Below are 24455 nucleotides of genomic sequence, written 5' to 3'. Positions count from 1 at the left end.
AAATTGCAGCAGGTTCGGTCGAGGAAAAGCATTCTACATCCTGAAAATAATATACTTTATACTGTTTTGTAGGGTCTAAAAGCATTTAAAAATCCCTCACCTATCAAACTGTTAGCTACTCAGACTTTTTAGTCATGTAAGAGACCCCAACACTGGACAGTCCACAGAACTACAGCACAACCCTTTCAAATCAGGAAACAAAAATATATAAACCACCTGTAAATGTTCAACATTTGCAGTTAACATACAGGAGTTGGCGCAGTATCCCAGTAGAAAAAAAAAAAAGTCCCTGCGAAAGCGCATGTAATTCCACCCTTACACCGCCCCCGGGATAAAAGCATATAAATGTGCTGACAATTATATGTATTTTTGCAGCAGAAGGGTCAATAATGCTGCTGTTTGGGATGTTAATGACAATCTGCGGGGGAATTCGTTTCATGGTCCCTGTGGTTAGTGCTCCAGGCCAGTAAGGACAAGTGATGAAATCTATAAGTTCATTATCCCACGGAGAATGGAGCTGTTAAAAATCCCAACTTGACATCAAATGCTTGGTTAAATAAGTTTATCTGTTTGTTGCTAAATTAATCAGAAGTGTTTCATATTTCACAAAGTAGTTTATAAGTTTAAAAACTAGGGTATCGCATCGAAAGCAGTATTGAAAAATTAAAAACGGCGCTGAGCCCTATTAATATGTAAAGTGTTTTTCAGAGCCTCTCCGTTCTTTTGGTTAGGATTTTAAAGTAAAACTGAAAACACACACACACAGCTTATCATACATGTGTCCAAGTGTAAAGGGCTTGCACAACTGTCAGTCATGGCTACTTTTGATAAATTCAAACTTTTTTGTCACCTTTAGGACTAAATAATTATTAAGGAACCAATTAATTATTTAGGAAAACAGGTTTTTAAAAAGACACTGTAGGAACTTGGATTATAGATGTGACTAGTGCTAATGCCATCTGTAATAAATGGGATAAAATCCTGATAATCTTGAAAGCAGTGCTACGATAGCTGCTGAGTAATAAAGGGCAAAGGTCATGGACACACTTTCTGTCATTTGGATTGCAGCTTTGCAGAGGGCTGAACTGAGAAAAGCCGGGTGTCACTTTGCCAAGTGGTTCCATTGTAATCCCAATGAAGTGGCTTATAAGACCCATTGTCTTAGTCATTGCTGCCTAAGAAGCTTTCCACAGACTGATTTCACCGCCTAATACACAGGCAGACATGAGCACACAGTCACAGACTTTCACACGCATTTGCTTTCCATCTAACGTCCCTCCCTCCTCCCCTTCTCGCTGCAAAGATGGAGCAGAGGTGGAAAGAGCAGGGAAATGTTTGACTTAAATAAATCCTTATTTAAATTCTGCTCAGCAAGGTTGAAAGGTCATTGCCTTAAAAATTTCCAAGGCAAAAAATGTAGCACGCTTAAAAAAAAAAAAAAAAAGACTCTAAGTACTTTCCTGCTTTTATCCACTGAAAGTGCTGAAAGTGATCACTGCATTATAGAGGGCTTTTAATTTGACTAAGTTTTACAGGTAGCTGAAATGAAGTGGAAGTTCATAAAGAACTGTCATAAAACAGCAGGTCAAAGTTTGATTGTCTGCAGCAGGAAATTAAGCAATCAAAAATGTGTCACAGTAGCGGTGCCTCTGTGTGTGTGTGTTATGGTTTCTCGGTAATATGCTATAATAGCACTGTAAGCTCAGTGTAAACTTAACCTTAAGCCTAAAATAATCTAGCTGAGATAACGGTTTAAAATCACAGTTAAAAAGCACGCCATGTTAACCTCCTAAGACCCGAACTCTTCCACGGCATGCATTTTTAATTTCTCTTTGATATCTGGGCATATTGGGACCTGATGAATGTAAAAACAAAGAATTACCAGATTTTTTTTTTTTTAATCTGATTTTTGTTTCTAAGAAAAATCAGAGCCACGTATGAGGATATTCGTTTAAAATTTCGATAGAACAGTAGCAGTATAATGTCCTCGTAAGTGGATATCAGGCCATTGTTGAGCAAAATTTAGTATTTTGGTCTAAATAACCCAAAATGTGATGTCCACATATGTGGACGGCAGGTCCTAGGAGGTTAAAGGAGATCATGTGATATTGACAAAATCTCCAGAAAAAAGACTCTGTTTTTCTAACACCAATAATCTAGTTGATCAGACTGATTTGCATACTGTAGAAAGCACCCAGAGAAAGAAATGTGTAATTTGGGCTACAGAACATCTGGCAATTTTTATGACTTCTGTTGAGATAATTACTACATGTCTGAAAGATGGAGGGATTTGTAAGTTATATTCAACAGAGCTACAAACATATCCGCTGGGTAGCCTAAACTCATATAACTGCGCTGCTAGAGAATGAAAGCCTCACTGAAAGCCTGTAACTGAAACCAGAATAAATTCACAGAGTAGAGCACAGCAATTAAAAAAATATTTAGATGATAAAAAAGAACCTCTTGTCTTTCCTCCCTTTTGCACATAATTTGTCTCAACTGACTCGGTGATATTTATGCTTTAATCTGAAACCTGTAATTGCTCTGCAGTCGGTGCTGAGAAAAGTTGTGCAGCTGCAGCCTTTAACGCTTCACTTTCGGCCAATCAAAGGCTGTGGCAAAGCTCACGAGCTTCAGATATCCATAAGACCCCACACGCATAGCCGCACATAATACAGTGCATATGCTAGGTTTCATATCAGCGTGGTGTTCTCCTGCCTTGCTGCCAAATCCCTCAGGGCTTGTCTGTGGATTCCTTCTTGTTAGGTTTTTGCAACGGGCCAGGTTTGCGTTTCCTTTGCACAGAGGGTTGGTTATGGCTCCCCTGTGCACTACAGGAGGAGACATCCATTTACACGCTGTGGTTCCAGCTTCAAAATGGGACAGTGACTAATGATGCTGTCTTCGTTAGCTTTAACAAGTAAGATGCCATTCGCTGTGCCACACTGTTAAAAAGGGGCCATGGTACGGTTTTGTGTCACACACATTTAGAATGCATTTTCAGACGTATATGTTGCGGAAAAGAGACACGTAAGCTTTCTCAGATTAATTATGAAATAATACTTTTCAGGTTTCTCCTCTGCAGGGTTTTGGATTGTCAAGGAGACATATTATTAACTTTTCAGCATATTCAGCTGCCTCTCTAGTCAGTTTCTCGTCCTTTGGCTTAACACCAACTCAACTGCCTTGGACTGTTTTGTTCTGGAGCTTCAGTGAACTTCCTTAGCTGCATATGAACCTCTTTTCTGCAGCAGAATTTCTTAAAGAGGTGCTCCTGCTCTCAACAGACCCCCAAAACAGAAGAAGTGCTACTGTCGCAAGCCCCATGTCTATACAGTGGATGTGGCACACATCCAGTGGCAGGATGAAATTCTCTCATGAAAAGTAGCAAAATATATATAGAGAGGACTCTCACAATAGAGCCTTACAGAGCTGACGTTTTGACTTGTCACAGTATGTAAATCACAGGTGTAAAATGAATAGGAAATTCCAATTTTTTGTGCATGCTGTTTCACTGTTGCAGCTCATTTGGGTCTCTTAACGGAACTGATCTATTGATAATTTGACATGCATGTCCCCTGCTGTAACACTTTAAAAAGTTTCCTGGAAAAAAAAACTCTATAACAACCTGGACAGGAAGCCACCCAATAGGAAAAATACAAGATGGGAACAGGTGGGGTAAACTGGAGTGAGTAGATTATTTACTAGTAAATCGAGATGCTTTTGTTTAAAAAAGAAAAAAAAAAAGATAAGAAAATGGTGACTTAAAATACCTGGGTGGTCTACCTACACCTAACTGAAGTTTATGTTTAAGAAACACTGCATTACTTTCATCTTCTCTGTGTGTCCTTGTATGCACTGCTGATTATACGTTAAAGAACTCTCAGTCACACAGGATGTGACTGATTTGGGTCAAAACAAAGGACTAATAAATTATGTGTGTCTGCACGTGTGTGTTTGTGTGTATATGTGTGTGTGAGAGAGATGCTTTTGCATTTGCCCTTAGCTGCATATATCTCAGTTCTCGTGTAACTTTGGAAGTGGATGGTCACGATATTAAGCGGCATGTGACACATACACAAATTTACTGCCAGCAGCATGCAGATGGCCAGCTTAATCCAAAAAGCAGCTAAACAACCAGAAAGACACTGTTGTCAGTCAGCATTAAAAGATTTTTCCTGTTAATATAAAAGACTATTCAGACTTTGTAATGCTTTACTCGCACAATATACTATTGTCTGGTTGATTTTCTTATCCAAGTGTTTCACAGGTAAGGTGTATACCATTATAACATTGGGGAAACTGTTATGCTACAGGGAGAGGAAACATTTCCTTTTATTGAGGACAGTTTATGTCCAGGAAAGCGCAGATAGAGATTAGAATAAAAATTGATTACATATTATGTAAGAACTCCTTTCGAATCATTTCATCATATAGATGAAAGATAAAAGGAGCCGGCCGAGGTGGTTCGAGCATCTGATGGGGATACCTCCTAGGCGCCTCCTGGGCATGGTGTTGCTGGGATGTCCTACTAAGAGGAGGCCCTGGGGCAGACCCAGGACACGCTGGAGAGTTTATATCTCTCAGCTGGCCTCGGCGTTCCCTTGGATGAACTGGAGGAGGTGGCTGGGGTGAGGGAGGTCTGAGCTTGTCTGTTTACACTGCTGCCCCCACAGCCCATCTCCATATGAGTGCAGATGGATGTTGCACATTTAATACTGCCCACATATCAAACATATATGGTTATGGACTAAATATGTAATTTTATTTTTTGATATTTTTATATCTTGATATCAGTGGCAATGAATTCTATTAATTTGTGAATTACAGCCAACCAGCGGTAACAAAGCCTATAGCTTTGTTTCTGTATTTCACACAGAACTATAACCTGTGAATTCTGATTGATCGTGAGCCAGATGAGCCACTAGTCATTAAAGTTCTAATTATTTTACATTGTAATCTCTATTTCCAGTACAATTCATATTAAGCAATGTTCATATTACCAACAAATTGACTTTTTATGTCCTTAATTAATATTAGCCTGTGACTGGATACTTTTCACACACCCTGAAAGGCTCATGCTTTGCACAGCGAAAGATGATTAACTTGTTGACCTGTTAAGGACATAAGGTTGTGTGTTTTATTATCTTTGAGAATGTACACATATTACCAAGGAGTACCTAATATAAGTGCGCTAATTGCATTTAAAAGCTTTGTGCCAGATGTTGACACTGTTAATGAGAGCAAAAGAGTGTCTGTTCTAAATACGGGGTGGTGTGTTTCACTGCAGTCAGGTTATTAAGTACCAGCCTCTCAGAGATGTACTTTTGCTTTTTGGGTAGGAACTGTGGGCGTTTGGCACTAAAAGCAATGCTCATAGATGTGAAGTGCAGTGATTTGCAGATGCACTGCTTTTAATCTGACGTTACTGGCAATGCTCGCATCTGGAAAAGGTGTTTTTTTTTGGGGGGGGGGGTGCAGACCTAACAAATTACATGTGCCTAGCAGACTTCTCGAGTGATAAAGTTTTGAAATTTGTGTGTCTGCAGGTCCATCATGACAGACTTGTACTACCTCAGCCAGGCAGATGGAGTTGGTGAATGGAGAATGAAGGAGGCTAAAGACCTGTCGGATCTGGTCCAAAACAGAATCACCTATCTACAGGTATCCACAGACACACCAGCTGCTGAGCCAACTGGACTGTACCATTTCACACACAAACATACACAAAGGTGTCGGAGACATAACTATGCTGTGAGCATCGATGAAAATATTTTCTTCACACAAATAAATGCACATATGCATACACCAGAAATATCTTTCGCACTTGCTTGTCTCATTTGCACCGTCCATATCTGTCAACATCAGTTTGCGCAACTAGCAGGTGAGTGGTACGATAGCAGACGGTTTCAGCAGTTACATCCGACAAGCTGAAAACTTGTTGTTTGTCAGCAGTTTAGTGTCACCTACACACATGCAGCAAAGCACAGAAACGCAAAGTGACAGATCAGCAGATGTGGATATGCGAGAATGCAAAAAATCTCAATGCGCTACAATAACAGACACAAATGCACACACTCACACTCACCAAGAGTCACAGAGATGCACATACACTTACAGGCCACTGCATGCACAACTCAAGACCCGGGACGCATTCACTCGCTTCAGCTGCCCTGCTCCCCTTCTCCAGCTCTGGTGCTGCAGGGTTCCCGGGCGGGGCGTTGTGGTGCGGCACCATGCCCTGCAGCATTAATGAGCCGGTGCGTTTGACGAAGAGGACCCAGTCAGTCTGGCTGGGTGGAGACAGCACCACTAACAGCTGCTGTCACCACCGCTGAGGGATCACACCGCTCTACCAGCTGCCATCACTAATTCATCACACACACATACACACATTCGTGTACAGATGGATTCATCCGCACCTATGCGGGCAACTGGCGCACATTCACACAACCTCAGCTTTACATATGCACATGCTCATACCCGAAGAGTGTGTGCACGTGAGTTTGTGTGTGTGTCTCTTTCAACATCCCTTATCCATACTCACACATATATACATACTCACACAGACGGACTCCTCCCTCCTGTCCTCCTGTCTCTGCCACTCGCACCAGCCTCTCCTTTCATTCCCGGTTTAACTAACTCCATTTCTCCGTCTGCTCCATCTGTCCACTCGCAACATCGAGGCTCACTTCTTCAGATGGCGCTCTGTTGGACAAGCCTTTCATCTATTTTTGCACTATGAGCCTTTGCATAGTGGTGTTAATAGCTAATGAACAAAATCATGTTTTTGATCTTTGGTGCTTTTGCACACCATTTCCCAGAGACCACTTATCACTATAAATCTGTCCAGTGCTTGGCATGGCGTACTTGTGTGCGAAAGGGTGTGCTTATAATCACAATCACCCTAGCCAGCTCTACAAAGCTTTATTGCATCTTTCAGCTGATTTGTTTTGCTTTTATTTGTGTAATTTTGGCCCCAGCAGGCAGCTGTTTTGATTCAAAGAGCTACTGTAACAAGCTCAGTAAAAACTGGAGCTTTGGCAGCTCTATGGTTGTGTTCACCTGTTACAGCTTTAAGATTGTTGTCCAGATAGATTTGATCACCTATGCCCCTCAGTGCCAGAGATCCAATCAGAGTAATGTTTACTAATCACTTGGAGTAAGGCATGGCATAAATCAAGTGCTCATGTCAATGCCAAAGAAGGAAAGCAGATCGTGTACCTGTTAGTAACACATCTAGAGACATAAAGAATGCGAGCATTCATCCCATCACACTGTTAACGCTGAAGAATCAAAAGACAGTCAGACTTGATCTATGATTGAATGTTGTTTTCTATGGTGTTAGCTTTTGTCTGTTGTGCTTACATGTATCCTTTTGCGTAGGTATAGAGTTTAAATCCCATTCACAAAAAGGAGACTTCTCGTGTAACTGGAAAAACAATTCAATAGAAAACCAATTGCAAAATGCAAAACATTTTGCCGTTGCTTCCAACAAAGAAAATCTATCAGGAAAAACAGAATCTGAAATAATTTCATAAAATGATCCATGAATGAATGAAGGAAACGACGCATGCTAAAACCTTTTAAAAAGTTCTTCCTGCATTGGATTTTCTAATAATGATATTAGATTTTGTGTTTTTTCTCAGGTGAAGCTCGTGCAGCCGTTGTAGATGTTCATGCTAATTAACCAGTCCCTCTAAATGACACGCTATTGCACCTTCATGTGTAAAATATGTCACAGCCTGTCAGCAAGAGGTGTTTTTCCTAAAAAGGCATCCGCGAGGAAAATGCAGAAGCTTTAATGAGCTGAATATATTACGCAGTTTATTGCTGAAACATCAACATATTATTGTAAGTCTCCTGCCAGCAAAGTGCAGCAACACCGATTTTACTTCAAATGTGCTGGAGTCTTACTTTAGAGGGGGTCTATTATGCTCATTTACAGCATTGTATATTCTACTTTTGGACTATACTAGAGTAACTTCACACGATTCACAGTTCAAACTAGTGCTGGGCGATATGGAAAAAATATTTATCACGATATGAATTATTTTATATCACGATAACGATATATATCACGATATACCACCTGACCTGTGGTCATCTGGAAAGTATGCAGTCTGTAAACAGCGAGTGGAGAGGGTGCAGTCTTTGTTTTGAGTTACCGTAAAGCATGTCGCAAATCCGGGTGCACGTAAAACAGCACCATGTCGCAAAACCACAAGATGGAGTTTCTTTGCGAAAAATATCTTTTTTTTTTATACTTTATTATCTCTTGCATAAAGTTAAGAGTATGTATAGTGAGAAGACAACACTAATATATTTGCACAGGCTATTTAACCCTTTAAGATCTACCATAGGACCAAGTCCGCCAGAGCTTATCTTTACATTTTACATGCTGTAGTGCCATTTGTGGGAGCATTTCAAGTTGCTATACATCAATACAACTGTTATAGCCCAAATTTTAATAATATGTATGCATTAAGTCCATAGTAACTACATAAATTGCAAAAAAGTGCAATAAACTACAAAAAATTGAAAATCTTTTTTTTTTTTTTACATACATTTTTACATTTTCTAGTTAGAGAAATTTAAGAGGCTTATCCCTCAAAACTGTAAATACAAAAAAGTTGGACAAAATAGTTTCCAACCACGAGAAATTTATTTTGAGTGTCTTCATAGTTTTATTTTTGTGATACACAAATTTTTATATACTACAGGAAAAATGAAAATAAATAAATGCAAATTTGCAAAAACACAGTATGTGCATCAAAATAAACTATTTCCAACAGTGTAATTTGACTTCTAAGCATCCCAGAAATGATACAGAAAAGCATAAAGTCAAACATGACTTTTAAAAACACCAACATAAGCTTTGAAGCTTAAAAAACTACATCTTCCGCGAAAATGACGTCACTTCCGGTTTCGGGCAGGTAATGGCGGACATGCGATAGTTGCGCTGACTTATATTCCAATGTAGGAAGTGTTATGAACAGCTGATCGGATCGGCAAAGCCTGTTTCTGGAATATTATGTTTTTGTTGCTGCAAGTCTGGAATATTATGTTTTTGTTGCTGGAAGTGCTTTTTATGCAATTTTTGCAAAGCTATATGTGGAAGAAAACCGTGACCTAGGGCAAGCTAATGGAATAAGATGTAAGTACAACTCCTACAGTTTCATATGCAAAAAAAAACATTATTGCGCTACCTTACGTGGTTACAGTTCTACAGGGATTTAAAAATAGTTAGGGAAAACGGAGTGTGCCTGCTCCGACCGGTTGTAAAGGGTTAATGATATATTTTATGTAATGATTTATAAAATTCGGGTTAGAAACGATAGAAACGATAGAAGACAAATGGCACGATAGACACTTTTCTATCGTCCACACGATATATATCGTCATATCGCCCAGCACTAGTTCAAACTAATACTAATATATAACTGCTCATCTTACAGTGCTCTGTTTGAAATGAGCTGTTTTCACTCTTTTGTCTTTCCCTTTAAGTTCTGGGCCTTACTCTACGATGCTTGTTCAAGGATATCTTTCCATTAACTGCATTCGTTTACTCTAACATTGTCGATCTGTTTAAATGATCACACAAAAGTTGTTATCCACTAAGTTAACCTGCATTCACACAAAAGGGCTGGTGTTGGCAGCATCTGACACACCTTAAAGTGGCATCTTCTTCCATGAAAATGATCACTATGAGCCCCTACAACAGAAACATTATCAAATGTATAGAGAACTTCTAGAAAATTCAACACTGTTGAAAAAAGGACACGTAATGATCGTTAATCATTAATTTTAGCGCATTGAACAGTTAAAATAAACATTTTAATTCCAGTTGATTGTTTTATCATAGATTGTGTTCTAAGTGCTGCTATTTATTTTCTAAGGTGACAGCTGCACCTTAAAACTCTCAAACTTTAACGTTTAAATGGATCCTGCTTAAAGTTTACTAACTAATAAACAAGAAGTTGAAATCGCTTCAATTTGATTCGGATCAAAGAGAAATTAATTTTGTCCCAGCCGGTTTGAAACTGAAACTCAGAACATAACCTGCTCCTGATATTTGATGCTATTTAAAAAGAATCGTTAATCGTTCTACTGTTCAGGCACAGACGTCTGAGGGATCTTCCAGGAGTTGTGACGCTATTTTCTGGAGAACTGATTTATCAGTAGGTAGTGATTTTATACCTGTTGATCTCTAAACTGGATCTTAACCTGCTCCAGCACAGGTTAGGTTCACAGCATAAGTTACCATGGTGATTTAGAGATGTTACCTGGATAAGCCAAAATCCTTCTTTGTAGTGTAGGCCTCTCATTGGTTGCCTGTTGTAAACAGAACATTCACAGTCAGAGCCTGAGATGACAGTATTAAGCATGCCCCCTCTCTATGACATCACTCAGATCCAAGAGTAGAAAAATTGCTTGAAACCAAACATTTAGAACAGTCTTAAGTCCTGGTTTTTATTCATACGTGCACTGATCTCATGTTTTTTTTACATGTAATATAATCATCCAGTGTGGTAACATTAAATGCATATGACAAAAATAGGAAAACACAATAGGAGCCCTTTGAACAACTTGTCATGATTGATTTTCAGCATCACAGTGGATAATTACCTAAGCTCGGCATACTTCTGTCTCAAATTCAGTGGTCCTCAGCCATAGTCCCTAAATAAACAATATCTCCGTGGTCTCTCTAGTGCGACTCTCTCTGCAGCTGATGCAATGTTTCACACTCAAAAAAAGAACAATTTAAACAGCCACTTAACCTACAGTACAAAGCGCTACTCGAAGGCTGCCTTTGTGCATGCATCGGCCATCATTATCCTTGAACCACGTCTCTTAAGCGCTGCAGTCATTCCTGCTACACCATTACCGCCCTGGCATCCAACGGTGGCCTCCACGCCGCGAGATTCATTCTACAGAATGATCTCATGCACGCACTGTGACTCGGGGGCCAGGTTTGACACTGAAAACAAGCTCAGGATGCCACTGTAGATTATTAGTACAGTAAGTTAGCCTACACCTATGGGGGTAGTAGCGGCAGCCTGTAACTCGAAGGGAAATACCTGTGTGGCTTGTTCTGTCACCTCTATGGCTGCTGTACTCTGTTCATGTTATTGAGCAGCAGCGGTGGTAATCAGTTTTCTTCACATAAAGGATCCTCTCTTCTTTCCTTTTTTTCCTTTTCCTTTTTTTTATTGCCTCCTGTCCTCTTTTTACATTCATCACCACAGTTTTTTTTGGTTTTTTTTAATGCTTTCATCCCTTTTCCTCGCCGCTTCCCTCTCCTTCCCTCCTCCTCCACCCTCTCTTCCTTTTCCTCTCCTGCTAGTGTATGATAGGCCGTGTTAGCCGGTGGGTGCCGGGCGGCCTGATTACTGTGAACCATCCACAGCTGCAGCAGCCTAATGAGGAAAACACTCCCATCAGCCGGTAATTGCTGTTTAGGAAGCTGGTTGGCATGAGCGTTGTGGAGTCGCTCAGACCGGCTGCTGAGCGAATCGCTACCCGCCCGGCAACTCATCGACAGCACAGCATGTGTCACTCTCTTCTGGTTTCCAATTTTTTTATTTATTTTTTTTAATGTTAAAAAAAGAGAGAGAGAGAAATCCTTGTTTCTTTCCCCAGCGCCTCTCATTTGGTATTCTTGCCCTCAGACTTTGTATGATATTGAAGCTAATGTTCAAGAAGAGGAATGAGACTGAAGTAGTGGGGAAGATGGGGGATTAGAGGGAGCGGAAAAGGGAACAAGCAGGAGGGAAGTTGCAAGAAATAAAGCGGTATAGAGAAAGCATGAGTGGTAAAAGGAGTGGTTGTAAAGGTGAAACATTGAGAATGCAGCAAAAGAAAGGGGCTGTGAACCGTGAAGGCATGAGCGAAAGTAAATGATGAGGCTTTCAATAGTCTACGTTTTTGCTTACTGTCAACAAATCACAGGAAAAGAGCTCATCTGACAGTTTGTCGTCTTTATAGGCTCAGTAATTTCTTGAAACAGGTGGTAAACTGCAGTTTAACTGTCATCAAGTGTTATATATTTATACATGGTATATAATACTGGGAGCTATACTTTGCTTAATGTTTATATGCACTAGTAAATATGTATGGAACTGAAAATGTTCTACAGTCACTATTTTTACTATAATGAAGACAACAGTTTCACACATTTTTAGGGCCATAATTTGTTGGATTAAGGTTTTGGTAGTAATCAATATGTGATTGAAGTAGATATACTTAAAGAGATTTAACAAAAAGGTTTTGGATGAATTTTGGGGGGGAATTATAGCCATTTTTGTGCACAGTCCTCTATTGTCAGATGCTCAAAATTAGTTGAACAGACTATTATCATCTAAAATATAAGGATTGTTTTTAATTACGAAGATGAAAGTCTTTCCCATCAGTGGCTGCTTGTAGTCTAGAATTCATAGACATCTTCAAATGCTGGTTTTTCTCCCTTGAAATGCTCTTCCAGGCCTTTATCAAAGCCACCTTTAGTTGCTATTTCTGTAGGCCTCTCTACATTCATTTTTGTAACTAATGACTGAAAGGACGCTATGCTGGGTTGAGATCATGCAACTGACTTGGCCATTAAAGAATATTTTAATTTTAGTTAAAACTGAGCAGAGTATAGATCTGTACATTTCACAATTCATCCCACTGTTTCTACCATAAATAAAACACCAGTGACCCAGATCCACTGCCAACCACACATGCCTATTCCATAACACTGCCTCCCTCATGTCTGACAGATACAGTAGTAAAGAGGGAGGCCTCACCTGGCCATGAAACTGTTCTTCAGGGAATAATCCTACTAATTTAAGCCTCTGAAAATAGGGGAGTCTATATAAAAATCACTATAATTCTTAAACACTGTAACACTGTAGAAGTAAAGAAGTATAGAATGTATATCCTTTAACAATAGAAGGTATGAGACTAAAAAGGAGAGGGGGAGGAGGCAAAATTAATTTAAAAAGTAGAGAAAAATAGCATGTACAGCAGGAAAGGCAACCTGGGAGTAAGCAGGCATCGTGAAATTAGAGTGGTGTATTACATAGGAAAAGGACACAAAACAATATCAGCTATTTGATATTAAAAGTCACAGAGTAGGTCTTTGAGAGATACAAGGTGGAGGTCAAGCAATAAAAAATGTTGAACCACTCTTTCCTTCTCCTAGAACCCCCCAGACTGCAGTAAGGCGAGAAAGCTGGTGTGTAACATCAATAAGGGCTGTGGTTACGGCTGCCAGCTCCACCATGTCGTCTACTGCTTCATGATCGCTTATGGCACCCAGCGCACGCTCATTCTGGAGTCTCACAACTGGCGCTATGCTCCCGGCGGCTGGGAAACCGTCTTTCTGCCCGTCAGTAACACCTGCACTGACCGCTCTGGGGCCACCACTGGACACTGGTCAGGTGAGTACACACAAAATTAACAGCACAACAATGAATTACAGACAGTGAAAGCCTCAGAGATGCCAGTTGTGACTAGTTGCGCGCTGATTTCTGGACGATCCCACCTAAAACAGGCTTTGCCAGACCTTTTCTTTCATGCTGTTACAGCGAAAGCAAAGTGTGAATTCCCTGGCTAAGCATTACTATGCAATTCTTGTTAAAACGTTTTGGCAGCCAGTGTAGCAGCACGTTAATGTTCATAGATTTTATAGCCAAAAAAGAAAAAATCATTTTCTGTATGCACCTTACTCCTCTGACCTACAGTAATTTTATATGTGCAAAAGTCTCTGATAGAGCCTAGAGGCTGATATTGAAGGGTAAATTCTGATTCACAATTTCCTGCACATCCTGTAGGTTTCATCACAGACCGAGCATAAATAAACTGCATCAATTAGAGCTAATTTATGGAATCCTAAGTTAAGAGGACTGTTCTCATTTTTCTGTTGTAGCCCCAGGCTGTGGCAGAGACTGACTGAAGGGTCTTATATTCCCATACAGCTTCACTATTGCATCATTTTCCTGTCAAAAATCTATTTTGACACCAAGTTAATTTTCAGCTGAATGTAAAAATGCTTTTTTACACATATGTTAGTGAAAATAAACAGGATCTCTTTAATTTATAAACAGTCCATGGACCATTTTTCATCAAAGTAGGATTGTTATTCCATCTGCAGTACTTTACATTTAGCACCATTGCTCTGTTCTGGTACACCCTGCCCTTCAGTGCACAAACATGGAAAGACAATGACATGATTAATGATTTAGTTAGAAACAGCGTGAAATGGAGGAACAAGGGTAGAGGTCAATTGCAAAGCATCTTCCAGATACAACATCAACCTAGAAACTGGCGACCTCCAGTCACACAAGAAAAATGTGTATTCCTTGTTTGGCTTGCAAGTGGTTGCTGAAGGTTGATCAGTCAATGACTCCCCCATAACCACAAGTTGCTATGGAAAAGACTGTATTATCCAACTGACTGGCAAGTGGGTGCAGATGGCTGATAGTCAGTAAGGGGTGCTGCACAAAAATCCCCTTTGTGATTATTTTTGCAAAAAGAATTAGTTGACCGTAGTTTGCATGGAAGATGCAAATTGACTTGTCTGCAAACCCTTGCCACCTGTTTTTTTTTTTTTTATTATCAATAGTAAAGCTGAAATGTGCAAACAAACCAGAAAAGAAAATTTGCTTTCACACTAAGCCTTAGCAGCCATTTCCAGAGAAGTTGGTATCTTCCATGCAAACAACAAGAAACCATGACAATATGCTAAGCGACCAAAGCGGTCTCAAGAGGGTTTTTGGTGCAGCACCCTCTTCAACCTCCAGAAACCACTTGCCGACCAGTTAGGAAATATATATTTCCTTTAGCGACCAGTGGCTGATATGGATCACTGATTGGTACTAGGGCTGTGTGCCTGGGGGACCTGAAATAGCACATATTCCAGGTGAGCTCTGTCCATAGTACATGTGGAAGGATATTGGCTAAAAAGCCAGCCAACAAGTGCTGGTGCTGAAATCAGCTGACTGCCATAGTTTGTGGCCTGCCTGAACTAATTCTATGCTTGATTTTTTTTTATATTTTGAAGACATTTTAAGTATATGCCAGGGGACGCTTAAAGGGAATATAAATATTCATGCAGGTTTTGGGCATAGCTTTAAACCCGAGTCTCTTATTTCATATTTCACATTTGTATTTTTTGCAACAGTAGAAATGCCCATACCAGCACAGCTTTAGGCATTTGCCAAAGGAATACTCTGGCAGCAAAACCAGTGTCATACTCATCACCTTCAGATTTACATACAGACAATGCTAGTATGGCTGTTGATTCATGGTGTTGTTATTTTTGCGTGATATTAGAATTCTGCACACTTTGCTTCATTGTGAACACCGTTGAAGCAAAAGTTAGTTCGTATGTACAGCTGATACCAGAATACCTTAGGCCAAAGAGTGATGGGGCTGTTGGGAGGAAAAAGGTCTCCCTACTAATGCACAGGCAGCAGAATCATTTATAAATGAATTCAACCGTTTTATAAAGTGAAAGTGCAATTTTAATATGACTGAGTCCCACAGTATATGTTTGTTTTTCCACTTCTAAGCTGACATTACCGGAGCATATGTAAAGGGAGCTCAGTTATGACTTAGAAGTGTTACTATGAGACTGTACCTGCCTCCCTCTTTATCACGTTATCTTCCACTGCCTCCTCGTTCTCGTCGCCATGTCCTTTCAGCTCTTCATTTTTCTCCTATCACATTATTTTACTTGTGCTCTCCTGGGCTCTCCCTTCTTATCTCCTGCTCTCCCTCTGCCTTCCCTCTCTTATTCTCCTGCCTTTCATGTGTCCTTTTCCACTTTTTAATGTATTTCGTAGGAGTTTGTCTTGCAAACAGTCTCCTATAGATCCATATATGCCATCTGGCAGCTCACATCAGCAGGCAGCTCCCTCCAAATGTCACTACCCTCCTTAGGCCTTTTAGCATTCTGAATTGTTGTCCTTATAAAAGCCTGCAATTTGCAGAGGCAGTAGTTTCTGATAATCAAGCCAGCTAACTAGCTGGGCATAGCTAATGTAATCCTGTTGGGTACTTGGCTACGCCTGTGGTCATGCCTGTTTTGTTAACAGTGCAAGCAAGTACTTTCCTTTGGGCACTAGACCACAAAGGGATGCTAAAGCCTTGGATTAATAAGTAGATATACATTGAATATCTCGCTAATTAAGTGGAGTGTTTGCCCATGCCAGTGCAATTACAGTGTTTAATGTAGTGAATACTGATCTCTTCAGAACTTGTAGTAGTGCCAATACAAGCTGAATTCCCAGATGGTAGTGAGCGCTCCCTTTTGAGGACACTTTATTTTCTACTTTTGTTTCTCTCAAATTCTCCTCTTCAAAATGTTCTTTATCATTTGGTTGTGAATGTCACCACTTGTTTGTGTTTACATTCATGTAGAAACATGCTTTGGGTTGTCCTGTACTGAGTTATGCCTTTGTATTGTTTCTGTTTATGTGGTGAAATTGACTTTTCTGGTATATTGTGTAGCAGCCCTTCACAATTCCAATTTCCTTGTATATCTATACATAGTTATCCCACTTTCTGTTAAGTGTTTTCCCCCAGGACGTGACATTTATAGACCTAGAGAGGATCCATGGTTTATGCGTATGTGACAGGGTGTTTCTATCAGGAAAACATAATGCTTGCGGGAAACATCAAAGATAGCAACAAAGTCATTATGGGACCCGCTGATTTTCTTTCCGCAAATGGGAAACAAAAAACAAAACATTACAAGACGATCCACCCTGAAATAATCAGGACATACAGGGTTGCATTCTATGGTTTGCTCTACAGCTGAAAAAAAAAGAAGGATAGAAAAAAATAGCTGTATACCATTGTGATTCTACCCAAATTTTGCTTTTGACACCAAGAAATGTGCCTTTCAATAGGAAGTATGGCTAAAAAATATAAAATAGGGCTGTGCGATATGACTAAAATCTCATATCCCGATATAAGACATCTATCGTCCCGATAACGATATAAATCACAAAAATTTTACATTTTCTGAAAATTCTGTGAATCTCAGGCAGCTCGACTTGCGTGAAGTACTTCACGCAAGTCGAAACACGTGTTTCCAGCTGGGCATTGTGTACCTGGAGTCGAATGTTTTAATCGATGCATGAAACTATACATTTTTAGACATAAGTGGTAACGGCCGCCGTTTTCGTTGTGAGTATTTATTACACAGCATGCTGCGGGGAACAGCCTGTTCTAACGTTTGAGTCTAAGGTTTATTTTTTAGCACCTGACTGCTCTTTTTTGCTTCTCATCCATCTTTCACGTGATTCAGTTTATTTTGAAAGGTCTCAACAGGATCTTGAGCTTTATTCTGAAAGGTTTATGTGGAAAATAAACAAGCGGACCGCCGTTGTTGCTAACGACAACGCACAAAAAACAGGCTCTTGTGTGGTTATATTAAATATAAGAGAAAGAGAGAACTTTAAGAAATTAATATAGCCACTACAGTGACCATCAAAACGATGAAAAAAATATTGCCGTAAACAGTTTATTTTGCGACACCACGAAACAAACGATAGCGTGAAATGAAACGATAGACGTTTTTATATCGTCATCCGATATATATCATTATATCAAACAGCCCTAATATAAAATATAACAATTTTTAGGGATTGGGATAGTGATAAATATACAGTATTTGTATTTTCTAGTCTCTTTTCTCTGTTGGTTTTGGACTCATCCAAGTGACTTCTTCAGACTGAAGAGGTCACTTGGATGAGTGACAAAATGTTTCTCCCACTGAAAATGCTACATCCAGATCAGGGGTGCCCAATCCCAGTCCTCGAGAGCTACCGTCCTGCAGCTTTTAGATGGATCCTTGTTCCAACACATCTGAATCAAATGAATGGCTTGTTATCAGGCATGTGCCAAACTTGATGGCATGCTGAAGAGGCAATCAAACCATTTGATTCAGCTGTGTTGGAGTAGGGATGCATCTAAAAGCTGCAGGACAGTAGCTCTCGAGGACTGGGATTGGGCACCCCTGATCCAGATGAACAGAATCAACTTTTGGACAGTAAATATACCGTATTTACCGCACTATAAGGCTCACCAGATTATAAGGCGCACTGTTGAAGACTGGCTCTGTTTTCATACATAAGGCGCATCATATTATAAGGCGCATTAAGACAAAGAAAACAGTCAGATAAGTCAAACTTTATTAAGCTCATTCACAGTAACTCTTAACACTGTTAAGCTGTAACACATTAAATATTGAAAAATACACTTACTTTTTCCAGTACATTCAACTTCCACAGTTCCATCAAATTCTTTACCTTCCCTGTCTGAGTTACGGTAAACAGCTGGGCAGCTTCAGCATCAAACATGCCCAGATCCCTCTGACACCGGATTAAAAGGCGTTTAAAGTGCATTCAGCAAAATAAAACAATCGGATGAGTTAAACTTTAACCAACTCATTCACAGTAACTATTAACATTGTTAAGCTGTAAAACATCAAATATTGAACAATACACTTACTTTTTCCAGTACATTCAACTTCCACAAATCCATCAAACTCTTCACCTTCCGTGTCTGAGTTACGGTAAACAGCTGGGCAATTTCGGCATCAAGCATGCCCAGATCCCTCTCACGCCGGATTAAAAGGCGTTTAAAGTGCATTCAGCAAAATAAAACAATCGGATGAGTTAAACTTTAACCAACTCATTCACAGTAACTATTAACATTGTTAAGCTGTAAAACATCAAATATTGAACAATACACTTACGTTTTCAGTTCATTCAACTTCCACAAATCCATCAAACTCTTCACCTTCAGTGTCTGAGTTAAACAGCTGGGCAATTTCGGCATCAAGCATGCCCGGATCCCTCTCATCATTATCTGAATCAGTCTCGTTGCTGTAACTTAGCTGTTCAGTGATTATTCCAGCCTTCGTGAAAGCTCGGACGACAGTTGGGACTGATACCTTAGCCCAAGCATCCACGATCCACTGGCAGATAGTGGCGTAACTCGCTCGGCGTTGCCTCCCTGTCTTGGTGAATGTGTGTTCGCCTTCTGTCATCCAATGCTCCCACGCAGCTCGTAATTTAACTTTGAACGACCTGTTGACACCAATATCTAGTGGTTGGAGTTCTTTGGTTAATCCACCCGGAATGACGGCAAGCTCCGAATTAGTTTGCTTCACTTGGGTTTTGACAGTCTCGGTGAGATGGGCGCGCATGGAGTCGTAGATCAAAAGAGACGGAGATTTGTGGAAAAAGCCATCCGGTCTCTTGACATAAACTTCCCTCAGCCACTCGCTCATTTTCTCTTCGTCCATCCAGCCCTTTGAGTTAGCCTTGACGATGACGCCGGCCGGAAACTTTTCTTTTGGCAAAGTCTTCCTCTTGAAAATGACCATGGGTACAGTGAAGGATGACTTCTCGTTCCCTGTGGTGCGTATAGATACCGTACTGGTCCCCGTTTTCTCGACAGTACGGTTCACGGGGATGTCAAAGGTGAGGGGGACCTCGTCCATGTTAGTGATGTGTTCTGGCCGGATCTTCTTTTCAGTGATCTTATTCTGGCAGTAGGTGCGGAAAATGGCCAACTTTTCTTTGTAATCATTTGGCAGTTGCTGTGAGACAGTAGTTCTTGTGCGGATTGAGAGATTATGCCTTTTCATAAAACGGAAGCACCAAGAAGGTCCCCCTCGAAAGTCATTGATCTGCATGTCACGTGCTACCGCTGTTGCCTTGAGTCGAATAGAGACTGTAGAGACACTTCTACCTGCTGTTCTCTGTTCAATAACCCACTGTTCAATTTTGTCCTCTAACTGCGGCCATCGCGCCTTGTTCCCTCGGAAACTCCTTTTGGTCTTCTTTACTTGTTTTAGGTCATCTTTTTGCTTCCTCCACTTGCGCACCATGGACTCATTAATGCCGAATTGTCTCGCAGCTGCTCTATTTCCATTCTCTTCTGCATAACTAACTGCTCGAAGTTTAAAATCCGCGTCATAAGCGTGTCTCTTCGCGGGTGCCATTTTTGAATCGTTATACACACACAACACGGTAATGTTGTGTTGAAGCACAGTACGTATTACTCCGCGAGGCGCCTGGCAACGGTAACCGTAATGCTCCAAAAAAGTGGCACTAAAAATATTTTTTGACAGATTTTTGAGCATAGTGTGCCACATAAAACCGGTTCGAGGTCAGTAAGCACAAACCAAAATTCATACATAAGGCGCACCAGATTATAAGGCGCACTGTTGATTTTTGTGAAGATTTAAGGATTTTACGTGCGCCTTATAGTGCGGTAAATACGGTAAACATAATTTACACCAGATAGGCCCTCTAACTACAGAAAAAGACTATATGGATAGAACCATAAACCCATTCAGTGAAGCTTCTGGCACACAGTTGTTGTGCTGATGTTAATGCCAGAGGAGGTTTGGAAAACACTGCGCTTTTTGAGTTAGCAGAGTGTTAACAACTATGACACACCAGGCATCCACACTCGACAACCACCGCTCTGTAACTTTACGTGGTCTGCTACTTTGTGACTGAGTTGCTGCCGTTCTTAAACACTTACACTTTGCAAAAAATGGCAAAAAATAATGCATTTCCATATCTACCCCTGCTGACTGTTTGTTCCACTCGTTCATGTTGCTCTTCTGCCACAACTTTTGTTTTCAGTGGACAGCTGGAGAGCTTAACACCGTCACTCATCTGGTATAACAGACTAAAGTCTCGACACACAGAGAGGAAACCAGGCTTCTTTTGGAACAATGGTTCGTTGATCAAAGAGCTAATTTGCCAAAGAGAGAATATTCCTTTGAGGTTCTTTGTAGAGATATTACTGCCTTATGTGCGAGTCTGAGAGCAGCAGGAGAAACATAATGTTCCCTGCCATGGATAGACTGGAACAAGAGATCTCCAAGTTCATAAACTAAGTCTCAAATGTATTATGAATGGAGAGGCTCCATAGTTTGAGTCTGGATGGTGTCACTCACAGCTCAACAGTTTCTTAGCCATGTTAATCTCATAAAATATTCATTAGGCTCGGTATACATCAGCGACTTAAGTTTAGGAATTCTGTGTCAGTGCAGACCCATATGCTCTAAGTGGTGATGCATACAGGAAATGAATGTAGGGGTTTTGGAGCTGAGATACAATTTAGAGTAGCTTTGTGATCTAATTAAGTAGCTGTGGGAGGAAGACATACTGCATATCTGTACATTTGTGCCAAGAAGTGAAGGCCTCAAAATATGCCCATTCCCCCTTATGTGAATCATGCCAATTCTGTTATATAAGCAAAGACAGACTTGGGAATATTTTTTCTTTTCAATATTTAATGCTTGCAACCAATTTATATTCAGTTCATGCTCCTGCATGCACACACACACAAATTGAAGCCTCTGTTGCTGCCCTTGTTTTTAACATGTTTTTTATGTACCCTTTCTGTGAAAGGCCATTTTTAATGACTCATTATGCCATTTATCTTGAAGTGTGCTATGGAGGCAGTGTTTGCAGCTGTACTAGGGGCTGTCTGTGGCAGTTACAAAAGCCACTTAAGTTTGACAGAACACAGGCCTCAAACTTGTTTTTACCTAAATCCGGGGTTTACGCGCAAACTCTGCTCAGGCTTTAAGACTGAAAGAGAGTGGAGGTTGTGTCTGCCAGCCATATCCCTTCTGGTGAGATGAGATTAGCTGGAGCTCTTTGTCTGTGTTTTTGTGTGTGAATACATATTTCCCTTTTTATTTGGGTCTCCATTAGTTATCATTGTCAAACCACCCCTTGTTCCGCTGTTCAGAAGCTTCTGTACATGTGCACGCTCATGTGTCCGTGTTCCCACTGGCATTTTTGTGACTGGGTGCATCTATGTTTGCATGCTTGTGTGCGTTTCCCCACTTTTGTTCACACATGCAGGTGTGTGTCATGCACCTGCAAGTGTCTTTGTGTAGAGGCAGTTGGCCTTGAAAGCTAGGGGAGGTCTGGCAGTGCTCAGGGGCTCTTTATTTCCCAAAGAGGTGACCTTCATAATCAGCCGTGCTCAACCCTTCTGCTCAGGGCTTCTTCCAAGAAGGACTTAGCCTAAGGGTGCCACACCACCAGCCACCCCTTCAACCCCTCTCCCCAAACCCTCAAATCCAAATCTTTGCCTCAGCCCTCTGGCCCTCTACAACCTTGACAGAAAGGAGCTTGACTTGGCCTTTCAGCAAGGAGAGGTGAACAATAGCTGTCAGTCATCAAAGCTGGACACACTACGGTTGAGGATTTGGACTGATAGTGGAACCAGAATAGGAATTAATATAGAAACTATGACACTCATCATACTGTATATAGAGTGAGCATTTAAGTTGACAAAAAAAAAAAGTCTGAAAGGAATGCTGATTGTTTTCTATCTGCATCATTTACATCTTTCATTTGGCTTGAAAAGCTTTTATTTCCAAGAGTTTTTAGGAAAGCTGGTTATAGTCATGTGCACAGAGACTTCCTTCAGTCTCTACAGCTGTTTGCTATTTCAAGTTGCTTTGTTTCACTCGTTATTCTGTAGTGAGCAGCGTTTGGCTCTTTAGACAGATCAGCAAGATTGAGTTTCTCTGCCATAACTCTTTGTTTAAGTAACAGCCAGAGCATCACCCGCACACAGTTTTCTGTGTTAACATATGGGTAGGGATGGTCTTTAAACCAACTACCCAGTGCTTTCACTGTCAGCCTCACTAATTTAACATGGAATATATAATGAGCGATGGAACTTTACACATAATGGAACCATTGCAGGACAACTAATTATATCAGAACATGCTGACGTCTGTAAGCATTACAACTGCACTCTTAGAGCTTACCTGACACGTCCACGCCAGGCGCTGCACTGCAAACTTAACAGTTCCTGTAACGATTTCAGATGGAATACTTTTGTGTTCCAGTAGAAAATTTTTTATTGTGAAATATTTTTTCCAGGCATATCATATGCATCTGTACCCCCCTCACTTGTTTTTTGTTTGGGGCCCTTCATTTATTTAGCCCTTTTCAGATATTGAAATCTTAGCATTGCTGCTTGATCAGTCTGTTAAAAGTGATGGTAGTGGGTAGTAACAGGTTGACCACAGTTTACCTTTAGAACTAGCTTAATTCTTTGTGGAAACATTTAGAGGAGATATTGATCCATACTGACATGATAGCATCACACTGCTGCACATCCAAGATGTGAATCTCCTAAGATGCAGCAGAGACATTTGCAGTTGCGACCTTGGGCATTAGCTTTGGTTATTGTGGTAGTCTGCACTCTGACCTAGTCCTACACGTAAACCCTGGCTAGTAAAAGCCTGTCCAAACTTTTAACAAGAAAGTGAACCGAGTGCACATTCTGACATGACTTGTTGGAATGAAATAAAAGTGTCATGTGAGACCTAGTTTTTAATTGACTGCCTGTTTTTATTTTAGGCCATATGGTTTTCCTCCAGATTTCATATACTGTTTTCTTACCTTAATTGGTCAGTTGCCCAATCTAACCTCTGTTTGATCCCAAGCCTTTCAAGGGAAATGAATTAATTTTTATTTGCATAGCCCAATGTCACAAATTTTCCACAGAGGGCATTGCAAATTATTCCACATTTCTTCTATGCTTTAACCCCTGATTAGAATAATTGGGGGGAAAACTCGCCTGTAAGAGTTTGAACAGTTAGGGAAAAACTCAAGTATTCATTTAGTGCTCTTCTTCTTTCTTCCAGTGTAAAGGGAGTATCTTTCGGTTTTCAGTTGGTATTCAGGAAACATGCTGTGTTTTTTGGCCTTTGAGAAACTGTGACAAAGCCCTTGAAGTTTTAAAGCTACCTGCTCTGCTCTGATCCATGTAGGTGAGGCCCATGATAAGGACGTCCAAGTTGTGGAGCTGCCCATAGTGGACAGTCTCCACCCTCGCCCTCCATACCTGCCCCTTGCGATCCCCGAGGACCTAGCCCCACGCTTGCAGCGTCTGCACGGCGACCCGTCCGTATGGTGGGTGTCCCAGTTTGTCAAGTACCTGGTGCGTCCTCAGGCGTGGCTTGAGAAGGAGATCCAGCAGACCACTGCCAAGCTGGGCTTCAAACACCCCATAATTGGGTAAATATGTTCAGCTTTCTTGTCTGTATGTGCATGTTACTTTGCCGCGGAGTAATAATGGCTTTTTTCTATAGCATTGCTCTGTAGTAAACGAAATGAGAGAAAACAAAGACATAGCTGTGAGAGCTGTGGTGGAATACAAACACTGCTTTGGGTGAGGTTAATATGAGGTTAATAGAATAGTATTAAAATTAACTTAATTTGATAATCGTGTTTTGTTTGCTTATTTTTATTTATTTATTTTCTCTTACCTTCACCCTTAGAATGCTTTCGCTTTTTCCATTACCACACCGTCAATACTCAGACATCTTATATTCATGCAAATCAGCCTATTTAAAGAAATGTCATCACTCAGTACCCATCACTGAGTGTTTTTCTAATAGC

At 40.6% G+C, this 24455-nt stretch overlaps 1 protein-coding gene across 1 annotated transcript in view; it reads left to right on the top strand.

Annotated features, from left to right (window-relative positions):
• Positions 1–24455, top strand: part of fut8b (fucosyltransferase 8b (alpha (1,6) fucosyltransferase)) — a 96413-nt gene that overhangs the window by 58961 nt on the left and 12997 nt on the right. Inside the window, exons 5-7 of the mRNA XM_063495821.1 lie at positions 5550–5664; positions 13187–13424; positions 23825–24071. Coding sequence (XP_063351891.1) covers positions 5550–5664; positions 13187–13424; positions 23825–24071 — 600 coding nt within the window. The remainder of the gene's footprint in view (positions 1–5549; positions 5665–13186; positions 13425–23824; positions 24072–24455) is intronic.

Source organism: Pelmatolapia mariae, linkage group LG15, assembly GCF_036321145.2.
Source record: "Pelmatolapia mariae isolate MD_Pm_ZW linkage group LG15, Pm_UMD_F_2, whole genome shotgun sequence".
Taxonomy (NCBI): domain Eukaryota; kingdom Metazoa; phylum Chordata; class Actinopteri; order Cichliformes; family Cichlidae; genus Pelmatolapia; species Pelmatolapia mariae.
This window is presented reverse-complemented; position numbering and strand designations above follow the sequence as displayed.